Genomic DNA, 24,263 nt, shown 5'->3' on the forward strand with positions numbered 1-24,263 from the left:
ATGTAGCTCACAAAGTACACATTTCCTCCCTCTCTCTGTAGAAAATGATGCCCAGCTTCTAAGTAGCAGCTTTATTGTCCAGGTGCTAAGGTTATGAATAAATTGGGATTTCATTTTTATTGATGAGAACATCTCTCTAACTAGTTCACTAATATTCTTCATAGGAGGAAATCAGTGATCTTTACTTGATTGGCCAATGTGCGGTTGACTTTTAGAATGCCCTCTGAAATGGCTTAGCAAGCTACCCCTCGGTACAAGTGACAATAATAAACCAATACCAATACCCTCTGCCCCCAAGGACAATAAGAGATGGGCAATAAATGTTAGCCTTGCCAGCAATGACACATTTGGAAAAATGAATTTAAAAATTCCTTGAGGTCTACATTCAGAACTACACTGGATAAGGTGATGCCGGGTATTTATAAAGGTCATCTATGTTGTCAGCATGCATGAACTTGGTTGATATTGTGACAGAGGTACCACTAATATAGATGCTAAAGAGTGACAGGGTCAAAATCAATCCTGTGGGAATCCATCTTTAAGTATAGGACCCAGCTTGTGTGGGCATGGAATCAGTAGCAGATATCATTTATGAGATAAGAATAACATTGGAATCATCACTGAACCTTCAAACATCAACTTATTACCTGCTATGTCATAATTGGAAGGAAGGCCAATGAATACACATATGTTGATGACATGAAAATCAATAGAAGGGCATTGTTGTATTCTGCAACAGGAGGGAGAAAGACTGCAAAAACTGGCAAATAAGGTTTAATATGGATAAGTATGAGGTCACCTTCTCACTTTAAACCGATGCCCTCCAGTTGTAGATACCCCTACCATGGAAAACAGACTCTGGATAGCTACACAATATATGCCTCTTACAATTTTAGATACCTCTATCATGTTACCTCTCAGCCTCCTTCGCTCCACGGAAAACAGATCGAGCCCATCTCATCTTTCCTTATAACTCAAGCCCTCCAGTCCAGGCAACATTCCTGTGAACCTTTTCTGCACCTTCCCTAGCTTAATCACATATTTCCCGTAATGCAGTGACCAGAACTGCACAGAATACTCCAAGTACAGCCTAATTAACATTTTGTACAACTGTAACATGACATCTCAACTCCTATGCTCAAGGCCTCAGCAGATGAAGGCAAGTAAGCCATACACCTTCTTCACTACCCTGCTTGCCTATGTCGCCACTTTCAGGGGAATATGTACTTGTATCCCTAAGTCTCTCTGTTCAATAACACTACCCAGGGCTCTGCCATTCACTGTGTATGGCCTGGCCTGGTTCAACTTCCCAAAATGCATCACTTTGCACTTGTCTGAGTTAAATTCCATCTGGAATACCTTGGCCCAATTTCCCAGTTGATCTAGATCCTGTTGTAACCTTAGACAACCTTCTTCATTGTCCACTACACCACCAGTTTTGGTGTCATCCACAAACTCAGTAACCATAGTACCTACATTCTCATCCAAATCATTTAGATGGCAAACCACAGTGGACCCAGCACCATTCTCTACAGCACACCACTGGTCACAAGCTTCCAATCTGAAAAACAACCCTCCACTACCACCCTCTGCCTCCTACCACCAATCCAATTTTGTATCCAATTGGCTAGCTCACCATGGATCACATATGATTAAATTTGTGAGACAGGATTTTCTATACACAAAGCCATGCTTACTATCCCTAAAATGACCTTTCCAAATGCAAATAAATCCTGTCTCTCAGAATCCCTTTCTATAACTAAGACAACAAGACTATAATAATAACTGATAGAAGACTCACTGGCCTGTAGTTCCCTGGCTATCCCTGCTGCCCTTCTTAAATAAAGGCACAACATCAGCTAGCCTGCAGACTTCACCTCTCCTGTAGCTAACAAAGATACAAGAAACACTGCCAGGGCCCCAGCAATCTCCTTACTATGTTTCCCATAGGATACACCTGGTCAGGCCCCAGGGACCTCTACATCACTTTCCAGTGCACTTTTTAAATTGTTAAAAAGTCATAAGTTTTAACTTTTTAACAATTGTTACTCAGGGTCCAATTTCTGCTGCACACTTTCACTTATACTTTCTGCCCATTCTTGCTTACACTTTGATTTTCATTCACCCCTTCACTATCCCATGTCACAGCTCTCTCATTTCTTTGTGATTCATTTAACATCCCATCACTTGAATCCTCCCCATCTCTAATACCTTAAAGCCTGTCCATAACTGTGGTTATGCACTTGTGAGAATACTGGTTGCAGCTTGGTTCATATGAAACCCGTCCCAACTCAACAGCTCTTTCTCCCATTATTGGTGCCAGTTTGCTGTCAATTAGAACCCATTGCTCCCGCAACAATCTTTGAGCTATACTTTTATTCTCTGATCTTATTTATACTCTGTCAATCTGCACATGGCTCAGGTAATGATGCAGAGATTACCAGCTTTGTGGTTCTGCTGTTAATTTTGCCCCCAAGATGCTCGTAATCCCTAAACAGAACCTGCTTCCCTGTTCTACATGTGACTTTAGTATCCATGGGGACACAAAATCTGAATTTCCCCCTCCAGGTTCCTCTCCAGCCCACAGAAAATGTCCTTATCTCTGGCACTGGGCAGACAACACAGCCTTTGGGACCCAATGCCATAGAGAACAGTGTCTGTCTATTCCCCTAACTATGCTGTTTCCTACAAGTACTATATCTCTATTTCTCCCCCTCATCTGAATGCCCTTCGTGCCATGGTGCTATGAACAATTTGCCAATCTTCCCTACAGTCCCCATCCTCGACCATCTAGGTAGCAAAATTCTCCTACCTTCTGGATCCCTTTACAGCCTGCACCCGGAGTTAATGCCTGCACAGTCATCTCTGTTCCACTTAATTAATTTGTTTCAATTTAATTATTTTAAACATACATTCCTTATTTTAAACATACATATTGTTCCCTGATTTAAATATCTTTGCAAATCAGAAGTGACCGGTAAGAAATACTAACCAATCACCTGTCTGCTGTCCTGTGACATCACACTGGCACAAGGCACAGGTCCATTGCCCCCACACCACCTGATCTCTCAGATTCCTGCTCTCCACTTAATGAGCCTGTGCTCCCTGATCTCCTCGATCTTCCTCGGTTTCCCAATCCCTCTGCTCTTCAGACTCCTTCAACCTCCCAATTCCCTGCTCTTAATACTCTCTTGGCCTCTTGATATCCTGCAATTTGTATTCATTGGGCCTCTCAATCTCCTGCTCTTTATCAACCCTCGGCTTCTTGATCTCTTGTTTCTTATACTCCTTTGGCCTCTTGATCTCTCACTTTTTATATTCTCTTGGCCTCTCAATCTCTTGCTTCTTACACTCACTTGGGACTATTCCATTTTGGTGGATGGTTTTGAAAAGCTTGGTAAGCCAGGCATGTCCTCTTGCCTCTGAGTTGTTCAGCATTTTGGGAAAAATGCTTACTGAGTAAATTGACAACAGAGTCCACCGGTCACTAAACACAAGCTCACTTCCAATAGTGAGGGAGCACGGTGAAAGCAAGAAATATATGGAATGAGTGTGATGCATATATAGTGGGGGAGTAGCTAAGATATGTTGTTGTGGATATGCAGTTAGGTCTTTAGTAACTATGTACAGTATTCGCTGCACTAATTAGCCACAGATTTTACATATCTATGAAGTACTGAAGTTCAGCAAAGCATCTCAGTTTATGAGAATATTTCAAACTAGGACCTTCCCAAACTAAAAAAAAATTTTGACTTAATACTCAACATAAATAAAGCCTCTGAAATAGTGTCTGCTCATTTCCTTTATTGCAGCAATTGAGAAATGTGATGGTACATTTACAGCAGAGTTTAACAAAATTAAGACAATATTTCCTCCCACTGTGGTTGAATCACCCTGAATTTATCATCTAATTTTCAACTTAGTAGCCCAACCTAGAATTAATAAAATTCCAACTGCAACAGACCAAATGTAGTGGTTCTAGGATTCAAACACCACCTGGATGGGAGGCAGCACAATTTCAGCCCCATCCTTAAGGCCACGAGTTCAACAAAGCTGCTGGTATAAAGCAACCTTGAAACAATCTTAAGACAAAGTTAAATGTAGGAAAGCTGAAAACATCAAAAGCAACACAAGAGGAAATGAGGTTCTGTGACTAGTTTTCCTTCTGACATTCCTCTTAACAAATCCACACTGTTCAGTCACTCTAGATCCAGGTAACATATTGCTGATCTGTTTGTAATGAGTATGATGGCAAATATTTCTTTGCAGTTTCAAGTGCTACTTTTAAGTTATAAATTTCAGGAGGAGAACTATACTGGGTTTAGTTATCTATTATTTACAGGCTCTCTCAAAGCAGAACTATGTTCTAATATTTTCCTCTTCCCTGTATTTCCAGGTTACGCTGCACCACTTCTTGTTCAATATCAATCTTCTACAGGAGTTTAAATTGAAACCCTTTTCCCTTCCTATAGCTCTTTCAGCAAGTTCGGCATCATCTAGCTCCTGCAAACTCGAATACAATCCTGGCTAAGTAAACCTAGATTCGTTAATTGAAAAACTATAGAATTTAGAAGATGGAAAGTATAACAATTTAATACTTGGGACAGTGTGGAGCACCAATGCCAAACTGTTTGCTGTCTTAATTCACTATCAAACTAAAATGCTTTGTGAGACCTGTGGTGTGTTGGCCATAACATAACTAGCTTCTTCAGAGCTCACAAAATCAGCCCAAGAACTTGGAGAAACCCAGTCCGGATGAAAGGTCTCAACCAGAAACATCAATTGTCTATTTCCCTCCATTGGGCCTGAGTTACAAGGAGAGGTTGGGCAGGCTAGGACTTTATTTCTTGGAGCGTAGGAGATTGAAGAGGCAACTTTATAGAGGTATATAAAATCATGAAGGGCATAGATAGGGTCTTTTACCCCAGGGAAAGGGAACTAAAAAACTAGAGGGTATAGGTTTAAAGTGAGAGGTGAAAGATTTAAAACGAACCTGAGGAGCAACTTCTTGACGCAGAGGGTGGTGTATATATGGAATGAGCTGCTAGAGAAAGTGGCTGAGATAACAACAATCAAAAGACATTTGGATAAGTACATGGATAGAGGGGTTCAGGGGGACATGTGCCAAACATGGGCAAATGGGACTAGCTGGACAAACACCATGGCTGGCATAGATAAATTGGGCTGAAGGGCCTGTTCCCATGTTGTATTATCCTATGACTCTACCACCCGCTAAGTTCCTCCAGCATCTTGTTTATTGTTCCAGATTCCAGCATCTGGAGTGTCTTGTGTCTTCATAATGCAGACCATGTTTAGTTAGATTGCCACAATTATGAAGATGGATATAATTTTTTATCCATATTATGTAATTTAAAGCCTATAAAATAAATTGATAAAATGACAGGAAGCACTTGGAGCCCAGAAAAAAAATGATAAACAATTTTTTAAATGTTTTGTGACAAACAAAATCATGAAATTTTAAACATGGAATTAAAGAATCCCTAACCCACAGGTTTTCACAAAGGGTTTGCATGATTTGCATTAATGAAATAGTAATTTTGTTACTCTCTTGTTAGCCATCACTGCTTTTGGAAGTCAGATGAAGCCCATGTCATTATTAGCATTTCCACAACTAAGAAGTTTGAGAATCATTAATAATTTTGTGTATGTTTCACGAGAGAACTCAAAGGAAGCAAAATTCAGCTGTGCAGAATCCATTGACTGAGAACTTTAGGTGTTAATTTACATCCAATGTAACTTGCTAGATATGCACACTTAGGTACATATATGTACCATGAGTTGCATCTAGCAGTGATAACATGCATTTCTGTTCCAAGATGCTGGCATCTACTTGACAGAAAGGAAAGTTGCTCAGTTATGTCCAGGAAGTAGACAAATCCAATCAGTTCTATTCTCAATCATCAAAGCGATGGAAGGTGTCATCAACAGTGCTACCTAGAGGCACTGATTCACCAGTAACCTTCCTATCGATGCACTCTTTGGGTCTGGCCAGATCTAACGGTTTCGAACCTCACTTCAACCTTGGTTCAAATATGGACTTAAGAGCCAATTCCACAGGTGAGGCAAGAGTAACTGCACTTGACATCATGCCAGCATTTGACCAAGTGTGGCATCAAGGAGCCCTGGTAAAACTGCAGTTATTGAGCATAAGAGTGGTTGGGGTCATACTTTGTACAGAGGAAAATGGTTGTGGTTGTCGTAGGTCAATCATCCCAGCCCTCAGACATCACTGCAGGAATTTCTCATGGCAATGCCCTAGGAAAAAACATCTTCAGCTGGTTCATCAATAACCCTCCTTTCACTATAAGGCCAGTGTAAGAATGTTTGCTGATCAATCTCTCAGCAAATGAAGCAGCCATGTCAGCATGCAGCAACACCTAGACAATATTCAGGCAGGGGCTGATAAGTGGCAAGTAACACTCACGTCATAAAAGCATTGAGCAATGACCACTCCCAACAAGACAGAACCTAACTACCTACCCTGAAGTTTAATGTCAGTACCATCACCCAGTACACAACCATTAACATCTTGGGGATTACTATTGGTCAGAAACTCAACCACACCAACCACATAACACTGTGGCTACATGACAAGTCAGAAGCTGGATATCCTCTGGTAAATGTCACATTTCCTGATACACCAAAGTCTTTCCTCTATCCATAAGATATAAGTCCACCAGGCTGGATGAGTGCAACTCCAACAATTCTCAAGAAGCTTGACACAATCCAGGACTTAGCCCATTCAGTTGGTTGCTAAGTGGGCTGCTAAGTCCTGGATTGTGTTGAGGACTTAATCGACCTCCTCTCACCATAAACTTTCATTCATTCCCTCCACCACTGACTGCACAGTGGCTGCAGTGTGGACTATCTACAAAATGCATTGCAATTATTCCTCCAGGCTACTCTGTCAGCACTTCCCTATCAAACAACCTCCATCACCATTAAGGACGAGGATAGCAGGCACATGAGAACATTCCCCTCTGCAGGTTTCCCTCCAAGTCACTCATCATGACTTGAAAATATATTACCAGTTCTTCACTGTCACTGCGCCTAAATGCTGGAACTTCCTAGCTAATAGCACAATGGGAGCACTTTCTTCAGAAGGACTGCAATGGTTCAACAAAGTGGCTCACCACCACCTCCTCAAGGGCAATTAGAGATGGACTATTGTGAAAAATGTTTAAGTGTACAGAGTTAGCAGATCCCATCATCCATCAGCATGTCCCGTTGATTTGAGCTCTGTGCTGTTAAATTGGAAATCAAAACGCAGTTAATGCCATGTTAATCGAACACAGGTTAAGATATATGCGGCAGCAGAAAATTAACCCACCAGCAACATTCAATGTATCGACTACTTACAAAATTTTTCCAAATTGATTTTTTCTGAGCTGTTTTGATTCAACCACTGTTCTTTAAATGAGAGTACAGGAGGTCATATGCCTCTTTAATAGAATTTTCAATTTCTGTAGGAGCCATTTGTAAAGGCAAGTACATAGAAACAGAGGGGCAATACAGCACAGAAGCAGGCCCCTCAGCCCAGCATCCATGCAGAACATAGGTACCTCCTATACTAATACCACTTAATTCTCCTCATATCCTGCTCAACTAACCCAGATTCCACCACTTATTTAATGGAATGAAATGAAGGATGAGTGGAAGAGGGGGAAGAAGGAGCAGGGAGAAGGAGATGGAGCAGGAGGAGGAAGGGGAGTAGGGAGGGAAAGAAAAATGGATGGAGGAGTGGAAGGAAGGAGAAAAGGAGGGGAAGACAAGTGGGAGTAGGCAGGGCAGCAGGACAAGGAGGCAGGGCGACGGGATGAGGAGGCAAAGGAAATGGTGAAGTGGAGGGGGACAGTTCACAGATATTTCCTATGTCCCTTCTATTATGACATCCATTAGATCTCAATGCCAAAATCAAAACCAACACAGAGCCATTTGTCCAAGCCAAATTATATCAAATATATAAATTTGTTCTACCACAATTAACTAATCAGTATGGAAAAATGCCCTGCATCTCAGGAGTGATACTGCCAGTTAGGAGGGATGCTTCTGAAAAATGAACAGAAAACCTGTAACTGACAAACTCACAGAGAGATCAACAGTTGGAATCATTTTATGTTAATGCACCAGAAGCCATAACCTTGGATTAATTTAATTAGATGCAGTAATGGGGAAATGCAAACTTTTTTTTGTCTTGGATGGATAAGCTAAAATAGGCTAACTTATCTTTTTCAGCTACATTTTTCTTGTCTTCTGACTCAGTCAAAGTGGAATGACAAAACATATGACCATCTGATCCTAGGATTAGATATAGAAAATTAATTAGACAATACTTACATGCTCTTGATACTTTTGGCTTCCATACATAACATACTGGGGTGCAAGACTGTAGATCATATAACTTGTATGAAGAACCATCAGGAGCAGAATCATACAAAGAAAAAGGAGAGCTTGGGGGCGTGTTCTGCCTGGTCTAATCTTGTACAACTATTTGAAAAAAGGCAAGAAACAAAGAGCAACTTAAACCACTTAAAACTCTGCATGGTGGTGCAGAACAAAAGGTGATGAACTCACAATTTGTGTCCAACCATAAATTGTCAGGCTGGAATCCAACCCTTGAAGGCCTGATTTCTCAAAGCACAGGATAAGATTTTGCACAAAGCCAAGATCAGCAACATTGTTGTTGCAATAAATCTACTTAAATTTTAGGTTTCTTACTATACCATAAACTTGAACAACTACAATACTACCAAGTTTTAAGTAACACTTTTTTCAACATTTCTCTTTTTTCCCATTTTCTTTTGAGTTTTATTTCTTAAGATCATTTCCAATTTCAAATTTTCTGTAAAAATGGAATTACGTGAAGTAGTTGAAGCACTATTAAGTTACTGTGGGAGAAACAATGAGCAAGCACCTAACCTTCTGAGCTCAAAACAATCCTACACCACCAAATCTAAAATTAATCATTTCTACCATTAGCAAAGCTTCACTTTTTAAAATCAGCATTTTTTCAAAATACTACTTGTCAGCTACTTGTGTAAGAGAATAGGTCTCATCCACTGGATTTTACAGTGCTCTTTTAACAAAACATGACAGTAAAGAGCAATCAATTATTATTGACTTTATCATTGAAAATTCTGGTATCATCTATGTTCTGCTTATCCTTCTCTCCCACCCTGATTCTCAGATATGTGACACACATACTCAAGAAATGAAATTACCCTTATCCAGAAAAACCAGATGCCCATGTTTCGGATCCCTGCCATGGATGTGAAGACTATGTACATCGTAATGATAGCAATCAGAATATAATCCAGTGGGAATACCTGAGGAAGAAGTTTAAAGACAGAAGTGAATGTTGTGTTTATAAAAACAATTTTCATCTTCAACAACTGAACTGGAACAAAACAAAGCAAGCTCTGAGTTCTGTCAAGCCATTTAAAATCCCTACCTCACAATATTTACAAATTCAGATTCTGACATTTAATTGAGACAATTACATAACATTACATGGACAGTGCCTTTAACACATGAGAGTCTATTAGAAAATAACATTTTGCTTTATATGCAAATAGTGCATGTTTATGACCACCTTCACTAATCTGAAGCATGAAATGTTTCCTCAAGAAAATCATGCTCCCTAGCGATGTACAGGAGTAAAAATGATAAACACTGTAACAATGAAAGTGTGAATAAATGGAGAAATACATTACAATTATTGGAATTGAAACCCTGCATGTAATGTCGAAATAAACACAGACATCTGCACCAAAGGGAACTCCCTGCTTCCTGTACAGCCATAAATTTGAACATTTACAAAGCCAAAGAATGAAATTGATAAATGAATCTAAACTTTCCAGGAACATTACTGTATATTTATTCACACGTCCAATCTAAGTAGCAATAGAAAAATTTCAATTAGGTGGCATTTCAGATTGCTGCAATTATCTGCTGAGCAGCGAGTATTTTCGGATGACAGATGCAACGTATGGAGGATCCTATGCTTTTCTGTGTGAATATGCTTTCTTATTTAAAACAAAATACATGTAACTGCCCCAATCTTAAGTTAGAACCTTCACATGTATTGGACAATTAAAATGTTCAATTTCATAATTATGGACAATTTCAGTAACTTTCATTCTATTTTGATGAAGGATACTCAACCAGCAACATTAATTGTGTTTCTCCTTCCATGGATATTGCCTGACCAGCTGTGTGTCCAACATTTTCTACTCTTATTTCAGATCTCTAGCATCTGCAATTTTTTGGTTTTCTCATTTATTCCACTGGGGTTACTGAAGGGTTAATGAAGCAGTAATATTTCCAATTTCAAATGTCAGTATCAAAAACAGACCAATAAAGACTGGGGTCCCATTTCTAGACTGAAGAAGCTGGTTTCAGCTGAGGACGCTAAAGAGAACCTTGATTTCTCCTGCTTCATTGCTAACCTCATCATGGTAACAGCTCCTGGTGAAGGTTGATTTTGACTTTCATTACCTTACATTTAGTGGCCCAGATAGCACTCTGAAACCGTCACAAATAAATTCATCAATAATTTTGAAGTAAATGCAAGGGTGTGAAGAAAGAGAGAATGTAGGGAAATCAAAATGGTGGACAACTTCAGAAATATGTGGCACAATAGGTAAATACATCTTTTTAAACATAAAGAACCCATGATCCCTAAACTACTCACATTATACTGAGCATAACACACCTAGAAAATACAGTGTTTGACACTGTATTAATACTCATGATGAGATAATAGTCATATCCTTGGTACAGTCTTTAGGGGATCAATTGAAATTGGTGTATTGCAAAGAATTGGAAACTAAAATAACAGTAAGCTTTAAAAGGTGTATGGAGTAATCTGAAGCATCATTGAATAGTGAAGTCATGGGCAGCTATTGTAAAGCACCCTGGAAAGGTATTAACTAAGAAGAGGAGTGAGCCTGGAGTATGGAAGGAATTTTTGTTTTTAACATATTTACTAGAATTCAATGAAATGACAGAGTTTGGTACAGCAGAATATCTATGGGTGTGCTGTGTAATCTATTCTTAATTCAAAGTTGGTTAATTTAAATGAATTGATGATTCAGTTGTTAACATTTTTTTCCCCTTTGCTACGTTACTAAATGTTGTCTATTTCAGAATACTGGATAACTCCCCTTTTAAAAAACAAAATATCTATTCAACTACCAGTATTCTAGATTTAATTCTAGGCAGGCTTTTGATATGTTGCATCACAGGTTAGTAAGGTAGTTGGAGGGTGGATTGGGGGAAAAGTGACCATGAAGGTAAGCTAATATTCCATTTAATATAAATATGTTGGACCAAAGCTAAATTAAACATGTGTAGCGGTTGCTACCGCGGAATAAAACAAGACTCTACTCGGAGGATTGCCAAACAGAACTGGTTTATTTTCCTGCCTTGCATGGGCCCTTTAAGGGAGAATGTTCCCGCCCAAAACAACCGGCAATGACGCAAGTCCTACGTCATCAGGACTTTCCCGCGCGTGGGTCCTCCCCGTCGCTCGGAAAGACGAGGCCCGCCGCCATCTTGGGCCTCGTCGCTCCGACGCCGCGCGACCCAGCTGCCGAGCCGGTTCGCCCGACTAGACGGTGAGTCGCCACACAACCCCCCCCCCAAGAACCGGCGATACAGTCCCCAAGGTCCGTGGGCTGTGCCAGCTGCCGCTTAGGGGGGTGGCCTCTGCGTCGCGGCAACCTCGACAGGCTGTTGCAGATCCAAATGGGCCGGTTTGAGGCGGTCCGCCGTGAAAACCTGTTCCCTGCCTCCAATGTCCAAAATAAAAGTGGATCCGTTATTCCGTATGACTCGGAACAGTCCCTCATATGGTCATTGCAATGGCGCCCGAGGTGTGCCCCTGCGAACGAAAACAAACTTACAGTCCCGCAGTTCCTTGGGCTGGCAGGATGGGGCTTGACCGTGCCGTGAGGTGGGAATCGGGGCCAAGGCGCCAAGCTTCTCGCGCAGTCTTTGTAGGACTGCTGGGGTTGTTCCCCTTGGTCCCGAAGGGCAGGTATGAAATCCCCGGGGACAACTAGTGGCGCCCCGTATACAAGCTCAGCTGACGAAGTGCGGAGGTCTTCTTTGGGGGCAGTGCGTATGCCGAGCAGGACCCAAGGCAGCTCGTCAACCCAGTTAGGACCCTTCAGGCGGGCCATCAAGGCCGATTTCAGATGGCGGTAAAAACGTTCCACCAACCCGTTTGATTGAGGATGGTAGGCCGTGGTGGTGTGCAGCTGCGTCCCTAGCAGGTTCGCTAATGCAGCCCAGAGACTGGAAGTGAATTGGGTGCCTCTGTCTGAAGTGATGTAGGCCGGAACGCCAAAACGTGAGACCCAAGTTGTGAGCAGCGCCCGGACGCAGGAATCAGTTGTGATGTCAGTCAGGGGGGTTGCCTCAGGCCACCTCGTGAACCGGTCCACGATGGTAAGGAGGTACCGGGCTCCTCTTGAAACCGGCAGAGGGCCCACGAGGTCGACGTGTATGTGGTCGAACCTCCTACGGGTAGGCTCGAACTGCTGTGGTGGGACCTTGGTGTGTCGCTGGATTTTTGACGTCTGGCAGTGCGGACAAGTCCTGGCCCACTCACTGACCTGTTTGCGCAGGCCGTGCCAGACAAACTTGCTGGCGAACAGTCGGACAGTAGATCTGATGGACGGGTGCGCCAACCCATGTACCGAGTCAAAAACGTGTCTCCGCCAGGCTGCAGGGACTATAGGGCAGGGCTGACCAGTCGCAACGTCGCAAAGTAGTGTCCGCTGACCTGGACCAACCAAGAAATCTCAGAGCTGCAGACCCGAGACTGCGGTTCTGTAGCTGGGCAGTTCGTCGCCGGCTTGCTGTGCGTCAGCTAGGGCCGTGTAGTCGACACCCAAGGATAGGTTGTGGATGGTTGGTCTGGAAAGTGCATCAGCAACGACATTATCCTTTCCAGAGACATGTTGGATGTCAGTTGTGAACTCGGAAATGTAGGATAAATGTCTCTGCTGACGAGCTGACCAGGGATCGGAGACTTTGGAGAAGGCAAAGGACAGAGGCTTATGATCGGTGAAAGCGGTGAAAGGCCTGCCTTCTAGAAAGTATCGGAAATGCCGGACCGCCAGATACAGCGCTAGAAGTTCCCGATCAAAAGCGCTGTATTTCAGTTCGGGCGGTCTAAGGTGCTTGCTGAAAAATGCCAAGGGTTGCCAACAGCCTTCGAGTAGCTGTTCCAGTACCCCACCCACCGCGGTGTTGGACGCGTCTACCGTGAGGGCAGTCGGGACGTCAGTCCTGGGGTGTACCAGCCTCGTCAGTCCAGGTGATGTCCTTGCCCTTACCAGCCAGCAGCGAGAACAGAGGGCGCATGATACGGGCTGCTGCAGGGATGAAACGATGGTAAAAGTTGACCATCCCAAGGAATTCCTTTAGGCCTTTGACTGTGTCGGGGCGGGCAAAATGGCGGATAGCGTCCACCTTGGCGGGTAGGGGTGTTGCCCCGTCGCTGGTGATTTTGTGGCCAAGGAAATTGATAGAGTCAAGTCCGAATTGGCACTTGGACGGGTTGATCGTGAGGCCGAAATCGCGGAGGCGGGAATACAGCTGGCGGAGGTGGGAAGGGTGTTCCTGGCGGTTACGGCTGGCGATCAGTATGTCATCTAAGTAAATGAACACGAAGTCCAGGTCTCGGCCTACCGCGTCCATCAGCCGCTGGAAGGTCTGTGCGGCGTTCTTAAGGCCGAACGGCATCCGAAGGAATTCGAACAGGCCAAATGGGGTGATAATCGCAGTTTTGGGGACGTCATCCGGATGGACCGGGATTTGGTGGTATCCCCTAACGAGGTCCACTTTGGAAAAGATGTGGGCCCCGTGTAAGTTCGCTGCGAAGTCCTGGATGTGAGGGATGGGATAGCGGTCCGGGGTGGTGGCGTCATTCAGCCTGCGGTAGTCGCCGCAGGGCCTCCACCCTCTGGTGGCTTTGGGGATCATGTGCAGGGGGGAGGCCCAGGGGCTGTCTGACCTGCGAACAATCCCCAGCTCCTCCATGTGACGGAACTCTTCCTTTGCCAGGCGGAGCTTGTCTGGAGGTAATCGTCGTGCTCGAGCATGAAGGGGTGGCCCTGTGGTAATGATGTGGTGTCGTACCCTGTGTGTGGGCCTAGAATTTGTAAACGAAGGTGCCAAAATCGATGGGAATTCGGCTAGGAGCTTGGCGAAATCGTCGCCAGAAAGGGAAATGGAGTCCAGGCGCGGGGCTGGTGGGCTGATTTCTCCCAGGGGATAGGTCCGGAGAGTGCTAGAGTGGACTAACCGCTTCCTTCGCAGGTCGACTAACAGGTTGTGGGCCCGAAGGAAATCGGCTCCTAGGAGTGGTCGGGCGACGGTGGCAAGGGTAAAGGTCCAAGTAAAACGGCTGCCGTCAAAGTGTAATTGAAGCGTACGGATGCCAAAAGACCGTATCGTTGTACCGTTGGCGGCATTGAGTAGAGGACCTGGTGGCCTGTCACGAGTGTCGCGGCCTGTCGGGGGCAAAATACTGACCACCGCTCCAGTATCAACGAGGAAACGCTGTCCAGATTTCTTGTCCTGAACGAAGAGGAGGCTCTGTCGGCGGCCAGCCGCCGTAGCCATCAGCGGCGGCTGGCCCTGGCGTTTCCCTGAAACTTGCAGGGTGGGCGGCATAGACGGGCCTCCGCACCCCACCTCTGATGGTAGAAGCACAGCTGGTCACCCGTGTCGTCGTCTGCGCTCCTGGGGCGTGGCTGCTCGGTTGCTGGGGCTGGGCGAGGCGGGCGTTGGGCTCGCGGCCTGGCGATTTGACTGACGGACGAACCGCTCTCGCGCTTGGCCCTCCACAGGACATCTGCCCGGGCGGCCACCTCACGGGGGTTGCTGAAGTCGGCGTCAGCTAACAACAAGTGGATGTCATCGGGGAGCTGTTCGAGGAAGGCCTGTTCGAACATCAGGCATGGCTTGTGTCCCTCGGCCAATGCCAGCATCTCATTCATTAGGGCGGATGGGGATCTGTCCCCCAGGCCATCCAGATGAAGCAGGCGGGCGGCGCGCTCACGACGGGAGAGGCCGAAGGTCCGGATCAAAAGGTCTTTGAAAGCCGGGTACTTATCTTCCTCCGGAGGCGACTGGATGAAGTCTCCAACCTGGGCGGCTGTCTCCTGGTCCAGAGAGCTAACCACATGGTAGTACTTCGTGGAGTCGGAGGTGATCTGCCGAAGGTGGAATTGCGCTTCGGCCTGGTCAAACCAGACGCTGGGCCGAAGTGTCCAAAAGGTGGGCAGCTTGAGGGCCACTGCGTTGGCTGCTGCGCTGTCGTCCATTTCGCGGGTCCAAAAGCCGTTTGGACCGTCGGGGTCACCAATGTAGCGGTTGCTACCGCGGAATAAAACAAGACTCTACTCGGAGGATTGCCAAACAGAACTGGTTTATTTTCCCGCCTTGCGCGGGCCCTTTAAGGGAGAATGTTCCCGCCCAAAACAACCGGCAATGACGTAAGTCCTACGTCATCAGGACTTTCCCGTGCGCGGGTTCTCCCCGTCACTTGGAAAGACGAGGCCCGCCGCCATCTTGGGCCTCGTCGCTCCGACGCAGCGCGACCCGACTGCCGAGCCGGTTCGCCCGACTAGACGGTGAGTCGCCACACATGCAGAATACAAGAATGGAAAAAAATGGCAAACAACAGGAAACAACAATACAGTAGGATCTAAATATTGGGGAAGTGGACTGATGAGATGCAAATTGAATTTTATGTGGCAGTACAATAACAGTGAGAATATAAGCCCTAACGAGATAGCATTATGCCTTGAAACCATTACCACTGTGAGGTACTGGTAAGGATCTAATTACTCAATAGAAATGTTAATAAGAAAGAATCTATATATATATTGCAGCATCATATTGTGCTATCACCTTTTAGAATTACACAATTTTCATACTTACTGTCTGTAGAACAAGCAATAATTTGTTTAAAGGATTTCCCAAGTTAGTTTCAAATATTATAAATCCAGAATCAAAACCCATTGAATGGAGTGCTTTATCCAAGCTGCAAAAAATTTGAGAGAGAGGAAAAAAAGAACAGTTTAAATCTCCACAAATGATTGAAGACGACCTGTTTATTGTCCTAAAATACATGCAAGAGCACAAGATGATGGTAAACACAACTTGGAGATGCTGTGGAGTAAATGAAGCAGCCAAAAGAGAAGCAATGAGAATTACCCAAAGGTTATGTTTATTTGCTGAACATAATAGGAGCAGGTGTAGGCCATTTGATCTCTCAGGCATGCTCCACTGTTCAATATGATCATAACCCCAACCCTCACTTCCTCTCCAGTTCTCCATAGCTCTCAATTCCCTGATCTTTCAAAAATGTATCTACTTCCTCATTAAATACCCTCAATGATCTATTCTTCACAATCTTTCGGGGTACATAGTTCTACACAGAAGAAATAACTGCACACCTCCGTTTTAAATGACCACCCCCTAATCATGAAATTATGTCTCCTTGTTTGAGATTATCCCATTAGTGGAAACATCTCATCAACTTTCCTGTCATATGCCCTCAGGATCTTAAATGTTCCAATCAGATCAACTCTTCCAAACTCCAAGGAATCGTTCTAATTTCTTCAGCTGCTCATGATAGTCTAATTGATAATTGGTTATTTATTGTCACTTGTACTGAGATACAGAGAAAAGCTTTTGTTTGTATGGCATCCAGACAGACCATTCCATACATATGTACATCAACATAGAGCAAATGAAAAAAAACAAAAAAACAGAATGCAAAGTATACAGAGAAAGTGCAGTGCAGGCAGACAAGTAACGTGTAAGGGCCATGACGAGGTAGATTGGGAGATCAAAAGTTCATCTGTTGATCTGTTCAAGAGTCTTATAACAGTGGAATAGAAGCTGTCCTTGAGCTTGGAGGTAAGTGTTTTCAAATTTCTGTATCTCCTGCCTGATGGAAGGCAGGAGAAGGGAGAATGACTGGGGTGGGAGGGGTCTTTGATTATGTTGGCTGCTTTCCCAAGGCAGCAGGAAGCATAGAGACAGAGCCAACCCTCTCATTCCAGGAATTAGTCTGGTGAATCTCTTTTGAACTGCCAAAAATGCCAGTAAAACAAACACATAGCTATTACTATTCATACTGTAAAGTCAGCTGAATGAACTTAACCAAATAAAAAAAAATAAAATGATTAATTTCTTGATCAGTGAGCTTGGTTTAAAATAGGGCCTTAAATGAAGACAGCTGGAGATAGAGGTCTTCAGACAGCTCAAACCCAAAAACATATTCAGTCATGACAACGAAAATTGGGGATGTGAAGAGGCCAGAATCTTTCGTGTATGGAGGGGTATTGAAGTGTCACTTCTGAAAGCACAGTCACCAACAGAACAAAGGGACTGTGGGAATGTACAAGAAATCAGTTTAAGGAACACAGAGTTATGCTAATCCCATTTCCCTGCATTTGGCCCACATCCTTTTAGACATTTCCAATCCATGTACTTGCCCAAATGTCTTTAAAACGTTGTATCACCTCTTCTGGTGGCTCGTTCCATATGCCACCACCCTCTGCATGAAAAACTTGCCCCTCTAAATTTCCCCCCCCTCACCCTTCAGTTTTAGAATACCCTACCCTGGGAAAAAGACCATGACTATCTACTATATCTATGCCCACCATGATTTTATAAATCTTTACAAGGTCACCCCTCATCCTCCTTTGCTTCAGGGAAAATAGTCTTAACCTATCCAATCTCTCTTCATAAATCATGCCCTCCAGTCCAAGTAACATCCTTATGAATCTTTTCTACACCAACTCTAGGTTAATCACATCTTTATTGTAGTGTGGTGACCAGAACTGCACACTATACTTCAAGTGTGTAGCCTAACCAACATTTTGTACAAATGTAACATGATATTCCAACTCCTATACTCAATGCCTCGGCCAATGAAGGCAAGCATACCATACACCTTCTTCACCACTCTGGTTATCTGTGTCACCACTTTCAGGGAACTATGTACTTGTAATGCAAGGTCTCGCTGTTCAATAACACTCCCCAGCCCCTTGCAATTCACTGCATATGCTCTGGTTTAACTTCCCAAAATGCATCACTTCACATTTGTCGAAGTTAAATTCCATCTGCCATTCCTTTGCCCATTTTCTCAGTTGATCTAGATCCTGTCATAACCTTGGACAACTGTCTTCATTGTCCACTATACCACCAATTTTTGTGTCACCAGTTATTGGAGGCTGTAGAGCCTGAGAGGATTACAGTTTATGAAGAGAGCTGACTTGAATACAAAGATGAAAAATCTAAGTTGAAGGTATTGGGGAAAAAATAAAAGCCAATGCACATTGAATAAAGTGATGGTTGAGCAAAATATGATCTGGATTGGTCTTTGGGTAGCAAAGTATTGCATGTGAAAAACTTTATGGATGCTGTAAAATTAGAGCTATGGAAAGATTTAGGATAGTGATATCCGGAAGAGACAAAAGCATGGTTTTAGTTACAGAAGAGATGAAGCAACCTTGATAATGTCATTGCAGTGGAATTATGCAATCTTTGTGAGGAAACAGCAATGATAATATGGCATAATGGTCATAAAAAAATCATGTGATTTTAACTGAGATGTTTTGACTCTAAGAGAGATAGAGATCTGTTTGAAGAGAAAACGACATTTAAGCCGACATGGATTTGGGTGCCTATAATACTGTAAGGTATTTTATTAAGGAAAGATAGATTGGAATTAAAGCAGAAATTTACAAAACAGAGAAATTGTGTAATTTTTATGTAAACATATGTGAAGCCAGCAGTTCTGAAAGTGAGTTGGTATACAGAGAAGAACTAATTACAAATGTTAAATAGCAAGAAGAACAACCTAGGCATTTAGGTTGGCAATGTACCAAGCATGTGGGATGAAGAGGTCAGGAGGAAACTCTCAAGGTCAAGGTAGACTATTAGATGGTACAAAGAGAGGGGCATAATAGGAAAGAAATGAAGAAGTTCCAATATCCTCACAGAGCAAACTTCCAATCCACAACCAACTCTTAATATCCAAACTGGTTTTTACTCCCAATACTCCTTTCTTCCAAATTATGAACTATAAATTAAACCTTTCCACCCTGTCTCATTGCCACTAGCCCACCAATTTTAGAGTCATAGATGCATATGGCACAGAAATGAGCCCTTGGGCCCACCAAGTCCATGCCAACCTATTTGCCCAGCTAACTAATCCCATTTGCCTGATTTTGCTGCATTTCCTGTTCAAATACAACCTGAGGCTGCTAACACACCTTTTCCCTTATTTTATGGCAATCTACCTGTACCCTGCTCTACTTCCCTACATTAAAGCAACATTTCTCTCCACCTGTCTCCCTCCCAAAACCGTAACTTCAATCCAAACAATCTCTTTGTCTTCAGATTTTCCTTTTCCATTGGTAGGACACTCAATATCTGATGTCCCTATCTTGAATGGCTGATCTGAATTTCCTTCTTCAGTTTCCTTATGTTATGTTTCTAGGAAGTAAGCTATTTGGCACCTCGTGACCACTTTGCCATTCAATAAAATTAAGGCTAACCTTTTACCTCAGCACCACTTTCCTGCATTAATCCTATATCCTTTGATTACCTTAAATCTGAAAATCTATTGTTTGCTGTCTTGAATATATTCAGAAAAGGAGCCTCTACATCCATCTTAGTTAGAGAATTCCAAAGATTCACTACCCACTAATGAAGAAATTTAATCTGACAAAATGTGTCTGACATGAAATGTTAACTCTGTTTCTCTCTCCACAGATGCTGTCTGACCTGCTGAGTATTTCCAGCATTACCTACTTTGTTTCAGATTTCCAGCATATGCAGTTTTAAAAAAATATATATTTTCAAGGAATTTAATCTCTGCCCTGAATATCTGACTTCTGATCCTGAGACTGTAACCTTTGGTTCTAGACACTCCAATGTGCGAAAACATCATTCCTGCATCTACTTTATCAAGCCCCATTAAGTATGTTTTATGTTTCAATGAGATCACCTCTCATTCTGCTATACTCAAGAGTATATGCCAACTGTATGCTTATTCACTTCTTATGGGACAAAGACTGTGGTTATCGACCCCCATCCATGCCCTTCATGATTTTATAAATCTCTATAAGGTTACCCCTCAGCCTGCTTCGCTCCAGGGAAAGCAGTCCCAGTTGATCCAATCTCTCCTTACAATTCCAGCCAACATCCTTGTGCTTCTTTTCTTCACCATCTCTGACCCAGGAATCAAGGTCTAATTTTTCTATTCCTTCTTTTGCTTATCTAACGTATCCTCTTGACCCTTCCACCAAAAAGTTTCCCTCCTCCTTGCTCCCTAAATGTTTCAAACTTGCCTCGTTTCTTTCCTTAAATAAATAAAGGTCACTACTATTGGCATCTCAAATCAGGGAGATGCAGTGGAAATTGAACACTTGTAACACTGAATCCTTTCCATGCTCTATGTTAATATCAATTAATAAAAGTATTAAGGGGTTTAGCATCTTTTAGTTCTTTTAAAAGAACGGATAAAATCACATAGGCTATAACCACACTGTTTCTGTCCTATGCAGCTCAAGAGTGGAAGACTGTTAACATCATACGGTTGTTTTAAAAGGAAAGAATGAGTATACCATGTCATTGCAGGCCAATTATTTTAACTTGGTCAAACTTGGATTGTTTTCTCTGGAGTGTCAGAGGCTGAGGGGCAACCTGATAGAATTATGAAAGGAAGAGAAAGGGTAGATAGAGTATTTTTCCAAGGGTAGAAATGTCAAATACAAGAGGGCATAGCTTTAAGGTGAAAGGGGGGAAGATTAAAGATGATTTACGTGGCAAGATTTTTTTTATATATAAGGACAGAGAGTAGAGATGTCTGGAACATGCAACCAAGGGAGGTGGAAAAAGCAGATACAAATAGCATGAGGTGCAACTGCGAAGGTGCAACTAGGCAAGAGAACATGCAGTAAATGGGAGGATATTCACTGGTGGGGGAACAGGCAGGAAACAGAGGGATACAGACAATGTGCAAGCAGATGGGGTTAGATTAGATTAAATTGACAGAATGGTTGGTGCAGACATGGTGAGCCGAAGGGCCTGCTCCTGTGCTGTTCTATGTTTTTTTATAACTTTGATGGTGGGAAAATTACTGGAATCCATTTTATAAGATGAGCCATTTAAAAGACAAGAGTAATAATGGGCAGCTCCTTCCTTAATCTTACCTTTTTAAATGAAGGCTTATATTATCTTATACATCTAATGAGATTTAATTTTTTGAGGTGTTAACAAGTAGTATTGACATTTGTTGTAATCTGCAATAAATTGCAGTCAGTTGGATGGGCTGAAGTGTGTCTACTTTAATGTGAGAAGTATCAAGAACAAGGGTGATGAACTTAGAGCATGGGTAAGTACATGGAACTACGACGTTGTGGCCATTACAGAGACTTGGCTGTCACAAGGGCAGGAACAGCTGCTGGATATTCCAGGGTTTAGATGTTTCAAAAGGGACAGGGATGGAGGTAAACAAGGTGAGGGAATGGTTTTGCTGATCAGGGACAGTATCACAGCAGTAAAAAGGGAAGATGTTGTGGAGGGACTGTCTACTGAGTCTGTCTGTGGAAGTCAGAAACAGGAAGGGAGTGATCACTCTATTGGGAGCATTCTACAGAACCCCCAATAGCAGCACAGACTCTGAGAAGCAGATTGAGAGACAGATTTTGGAAAGGTGCAAAATAACAAGGTTGTTGTCATGGGTGATTTGACCCATACTGGTCTGATCAGGTTTCAGATCTCTTGGTAGGACAGCATTTTGGAGAGAGTGACCATAACTCCTTGACCTTTACCATAGCCTTGGAGAGAGATAGGAGCAGATGATATGGGAAAGTATTTAATTGGGGGAGGGGGAATTATGATGCTATTAGGCAGGAACTTGGGAGCGTAAATTGGGAACTGATGTTCTTGGGAAGTGCACAATGGAAATGTGGAGACTGTTTAGGGATTACTTGCATGGGGTTCTGGATAGGTTTGTCCCATTGATGCAGGGTAAGGACAGTAGAGTGAAGGAACCATGATTGACAAGAGACATAGAATATCTTGTCAAGAGGAAGGAAGAAGCTTACCTAAAGTATAGAAAGCAAGGATCAGAGAAAGCTCTGGAGAGTTACAAGGGTATCCAGGAAGGAGCTTAAGAATGGACTTAGGAGAGCCAGAAGGGGGCATGAGAAGGCCTTGGCGAGTAGGATTAAGGAAAACCCCAAGGCATTCTACACCGATGTGTAGAATAGGATGATGACTAGAGTGAGGGTAGAACCGATCAGGAATAAAAGAGGAAACATGTGCCTGGAGTTGGAAGAGGTAGGGAAAGTCCTTAATGAATTCTTTGCTTCAGTATTCACCTGTGAGAGAGACCTTGACCTTTGTGAGGATGCCATACGACAGGCTGATACGCTAGAGCATGTCGATATGAGGAAAGAGGATGTGCTGGAACTTTTGAAAAACATTAGAATAGATAAGTCACCAGGGTTAGACGGGATATATCCAAGGTTATTATGAGAAGTGAGGGAAGAGATTCCTGCGCCTTTGGCAATGATCTTTGCATCCTCACTGGCCACTGGAATAGTGTCAGATGATTGGAGGGTGGCAAATATTTTTCCTTTGTTCAAGGTAGGGATAACCCTGGGAATTACAGGCCAGTGAGTCTTACTTCAGTGGTGGGCAAATTATTGGAGAAAATTCTTAGAGATAGGATTTACGGGCATTTGGAGAAGCATAGGCTGATTAGGGACAGACAGCATGGCTTTGTGAGGGACAGGGAAACTTGGCTGTGTGGATTCAGAATTGGCTCACCCATAGAAGACAGAGGTTGGTTGTAGATGGAGCGTATTCTGCCTGGAAGTCGGTGACCAGTGGTGTTCTACAGGGATCTGTTCTGGGACCCCTGCTCTTTGTGATTTTTAGAAATGACTTGAATGAAGATGTGGAAGGGTGGGTTAGTAAGTTTGCAGATGACACAAAGGTTGGTGGTGTTGTGGATAGTGTAGAAGGTTACTGTAGGATACAATAGGACATTGATAGGATGCAGAGCTGGACTGAGAAGTGGCAGATGGAGTTCAACCCGTAAAAGTATGAAGTGATACACTTTGGAAGATTGAATTTGAAGTCAGAATACAAGGTTAATGGCAAGACTCTTAGCAGTGTGGAGGAACAGAGGGATCTTGAGGTCCATGTCCATAGATCCCTCAAGGGTGCTGTGCAGGTTAATAGGGTTGTTAAGAAGATGTATGGCGTGTTGGCCTTCATTATTCGGGGTATTGAGTTCAAGAACCGTGAGGTAATGTTGCAGCTCTATAAAACTCTGATCAGACCACACTTGGAGTATTGTGTTGAGTTCTGGTCGCCTCATTATAGGAAGGATGTGGATTTAAAGGGGATTTACTAGGATGCTGCCTGGATTGGAGAGCATGTCTTATGAGGATAGCTTGAGCGAACTAGGGCTTTTCTCTCTGGAGCGAAGGAAGATGAAAGGTGACTTGACAGAGGTCTACAAGATGGGGAGAGGCATAGATCGAGTGGGCAGTCAGAGACTTTTTCCCAGGGCGAAAATGGCTAACACGAGGGGGCATAATTTTAAGGTGATTGGAGGAAGGTATGGGGGGAATTATCAGAGGTAAGTTTTTTTTTACACACAGAGTGGTGGGTGCGTGGAACGCACAGCTGTCAGAGGTGGCGGAAGCAGATACATAGGGGCATTTAAGAGACTCTTAGATAGGCACATGAATGATAGAAAACTGGAGGGCTATGTGGTTGGGAAGGGTTAGATAGATCTTAGAGCAGGATAAAATGTCGGCACAACATTGTGGGCCGAAGGGCCTGTACTGTGCTGTAGTGTTCTATGTCCCTCATGATTTTATATACCTCTATAAGGTCACCCCTCAGCCTTATACGCTCCAGGAAAAGAAGCTCCAGCCTATCCAGTGTCTCCTTATAACTCACGCCTTCCATTCCGTTATCTTTTTCCCTTTGCAAAGGAGCAAAGACTAGAGGACTCAGATTTAAAGTAATTGGTAGAAGAATTAGAGGGGAGATGAAAAAACAATTTTCACCCAGAAGCTGGTCTAGAACTCACTGCCTGAAAGTGTGGTAGAGACGGAAATTCTTATCATATACAGAAAGTACTTAAATGTCTATTTGGAGCCATAACCTGTAGGGCT

General features: G+C 43.2%; 1 protein-coding gene across 3 annotated transcripts in view; it reads right to left on the reverse strand.

The window, feature by feature from the left end:
- lmbrd1 (LMBR1 domain containing 1) overlaps window positions 1-24,263 on the reverse strand; it is a 211,099-nt gene that overhangs the window by 43,340 nt on the left and 143,496 nt on the right. For all 3 annotated transcript variants that reach the window (XM_052025185.1, XM_052025184.1, XM_052025186.1), the window contains 3 exons: window positions 15,982-16,084; window positions 9,243-9,347; window positions 8,359-8,508 (listed from right to left, as the gene is read on the reverse strand). In XM_052025185.1, coding sequence (XP_051881145.1) covers window positions 8,359-8,508; window positions 9,243-9,347; window positions 15,982-16,084 — 358 coding nt within the window. The remainder of the gene's footprint in view (window positions 1-8,358; window positions 8,509-9,242; window positions 9,348-15,981; window positions 16,085-24,263) is intronic.

This window comes from Pristis pectinata, chromosome 10 (genome assembly GCF_009764475.1).
Source record: "Pristis pectinata isolate sPriPec2 chromosome 10, sPriPec2.1.pri, whole genome shotgun sequence".
In the NCBI taxonomy this organism is placed as follows: domain Eukaryota; kingdom Metazoa; phylum Chordata; class Chondrichthyes; order Rhinopristiformes; family Pristidae; genus Pristis; species Pristis pectinata.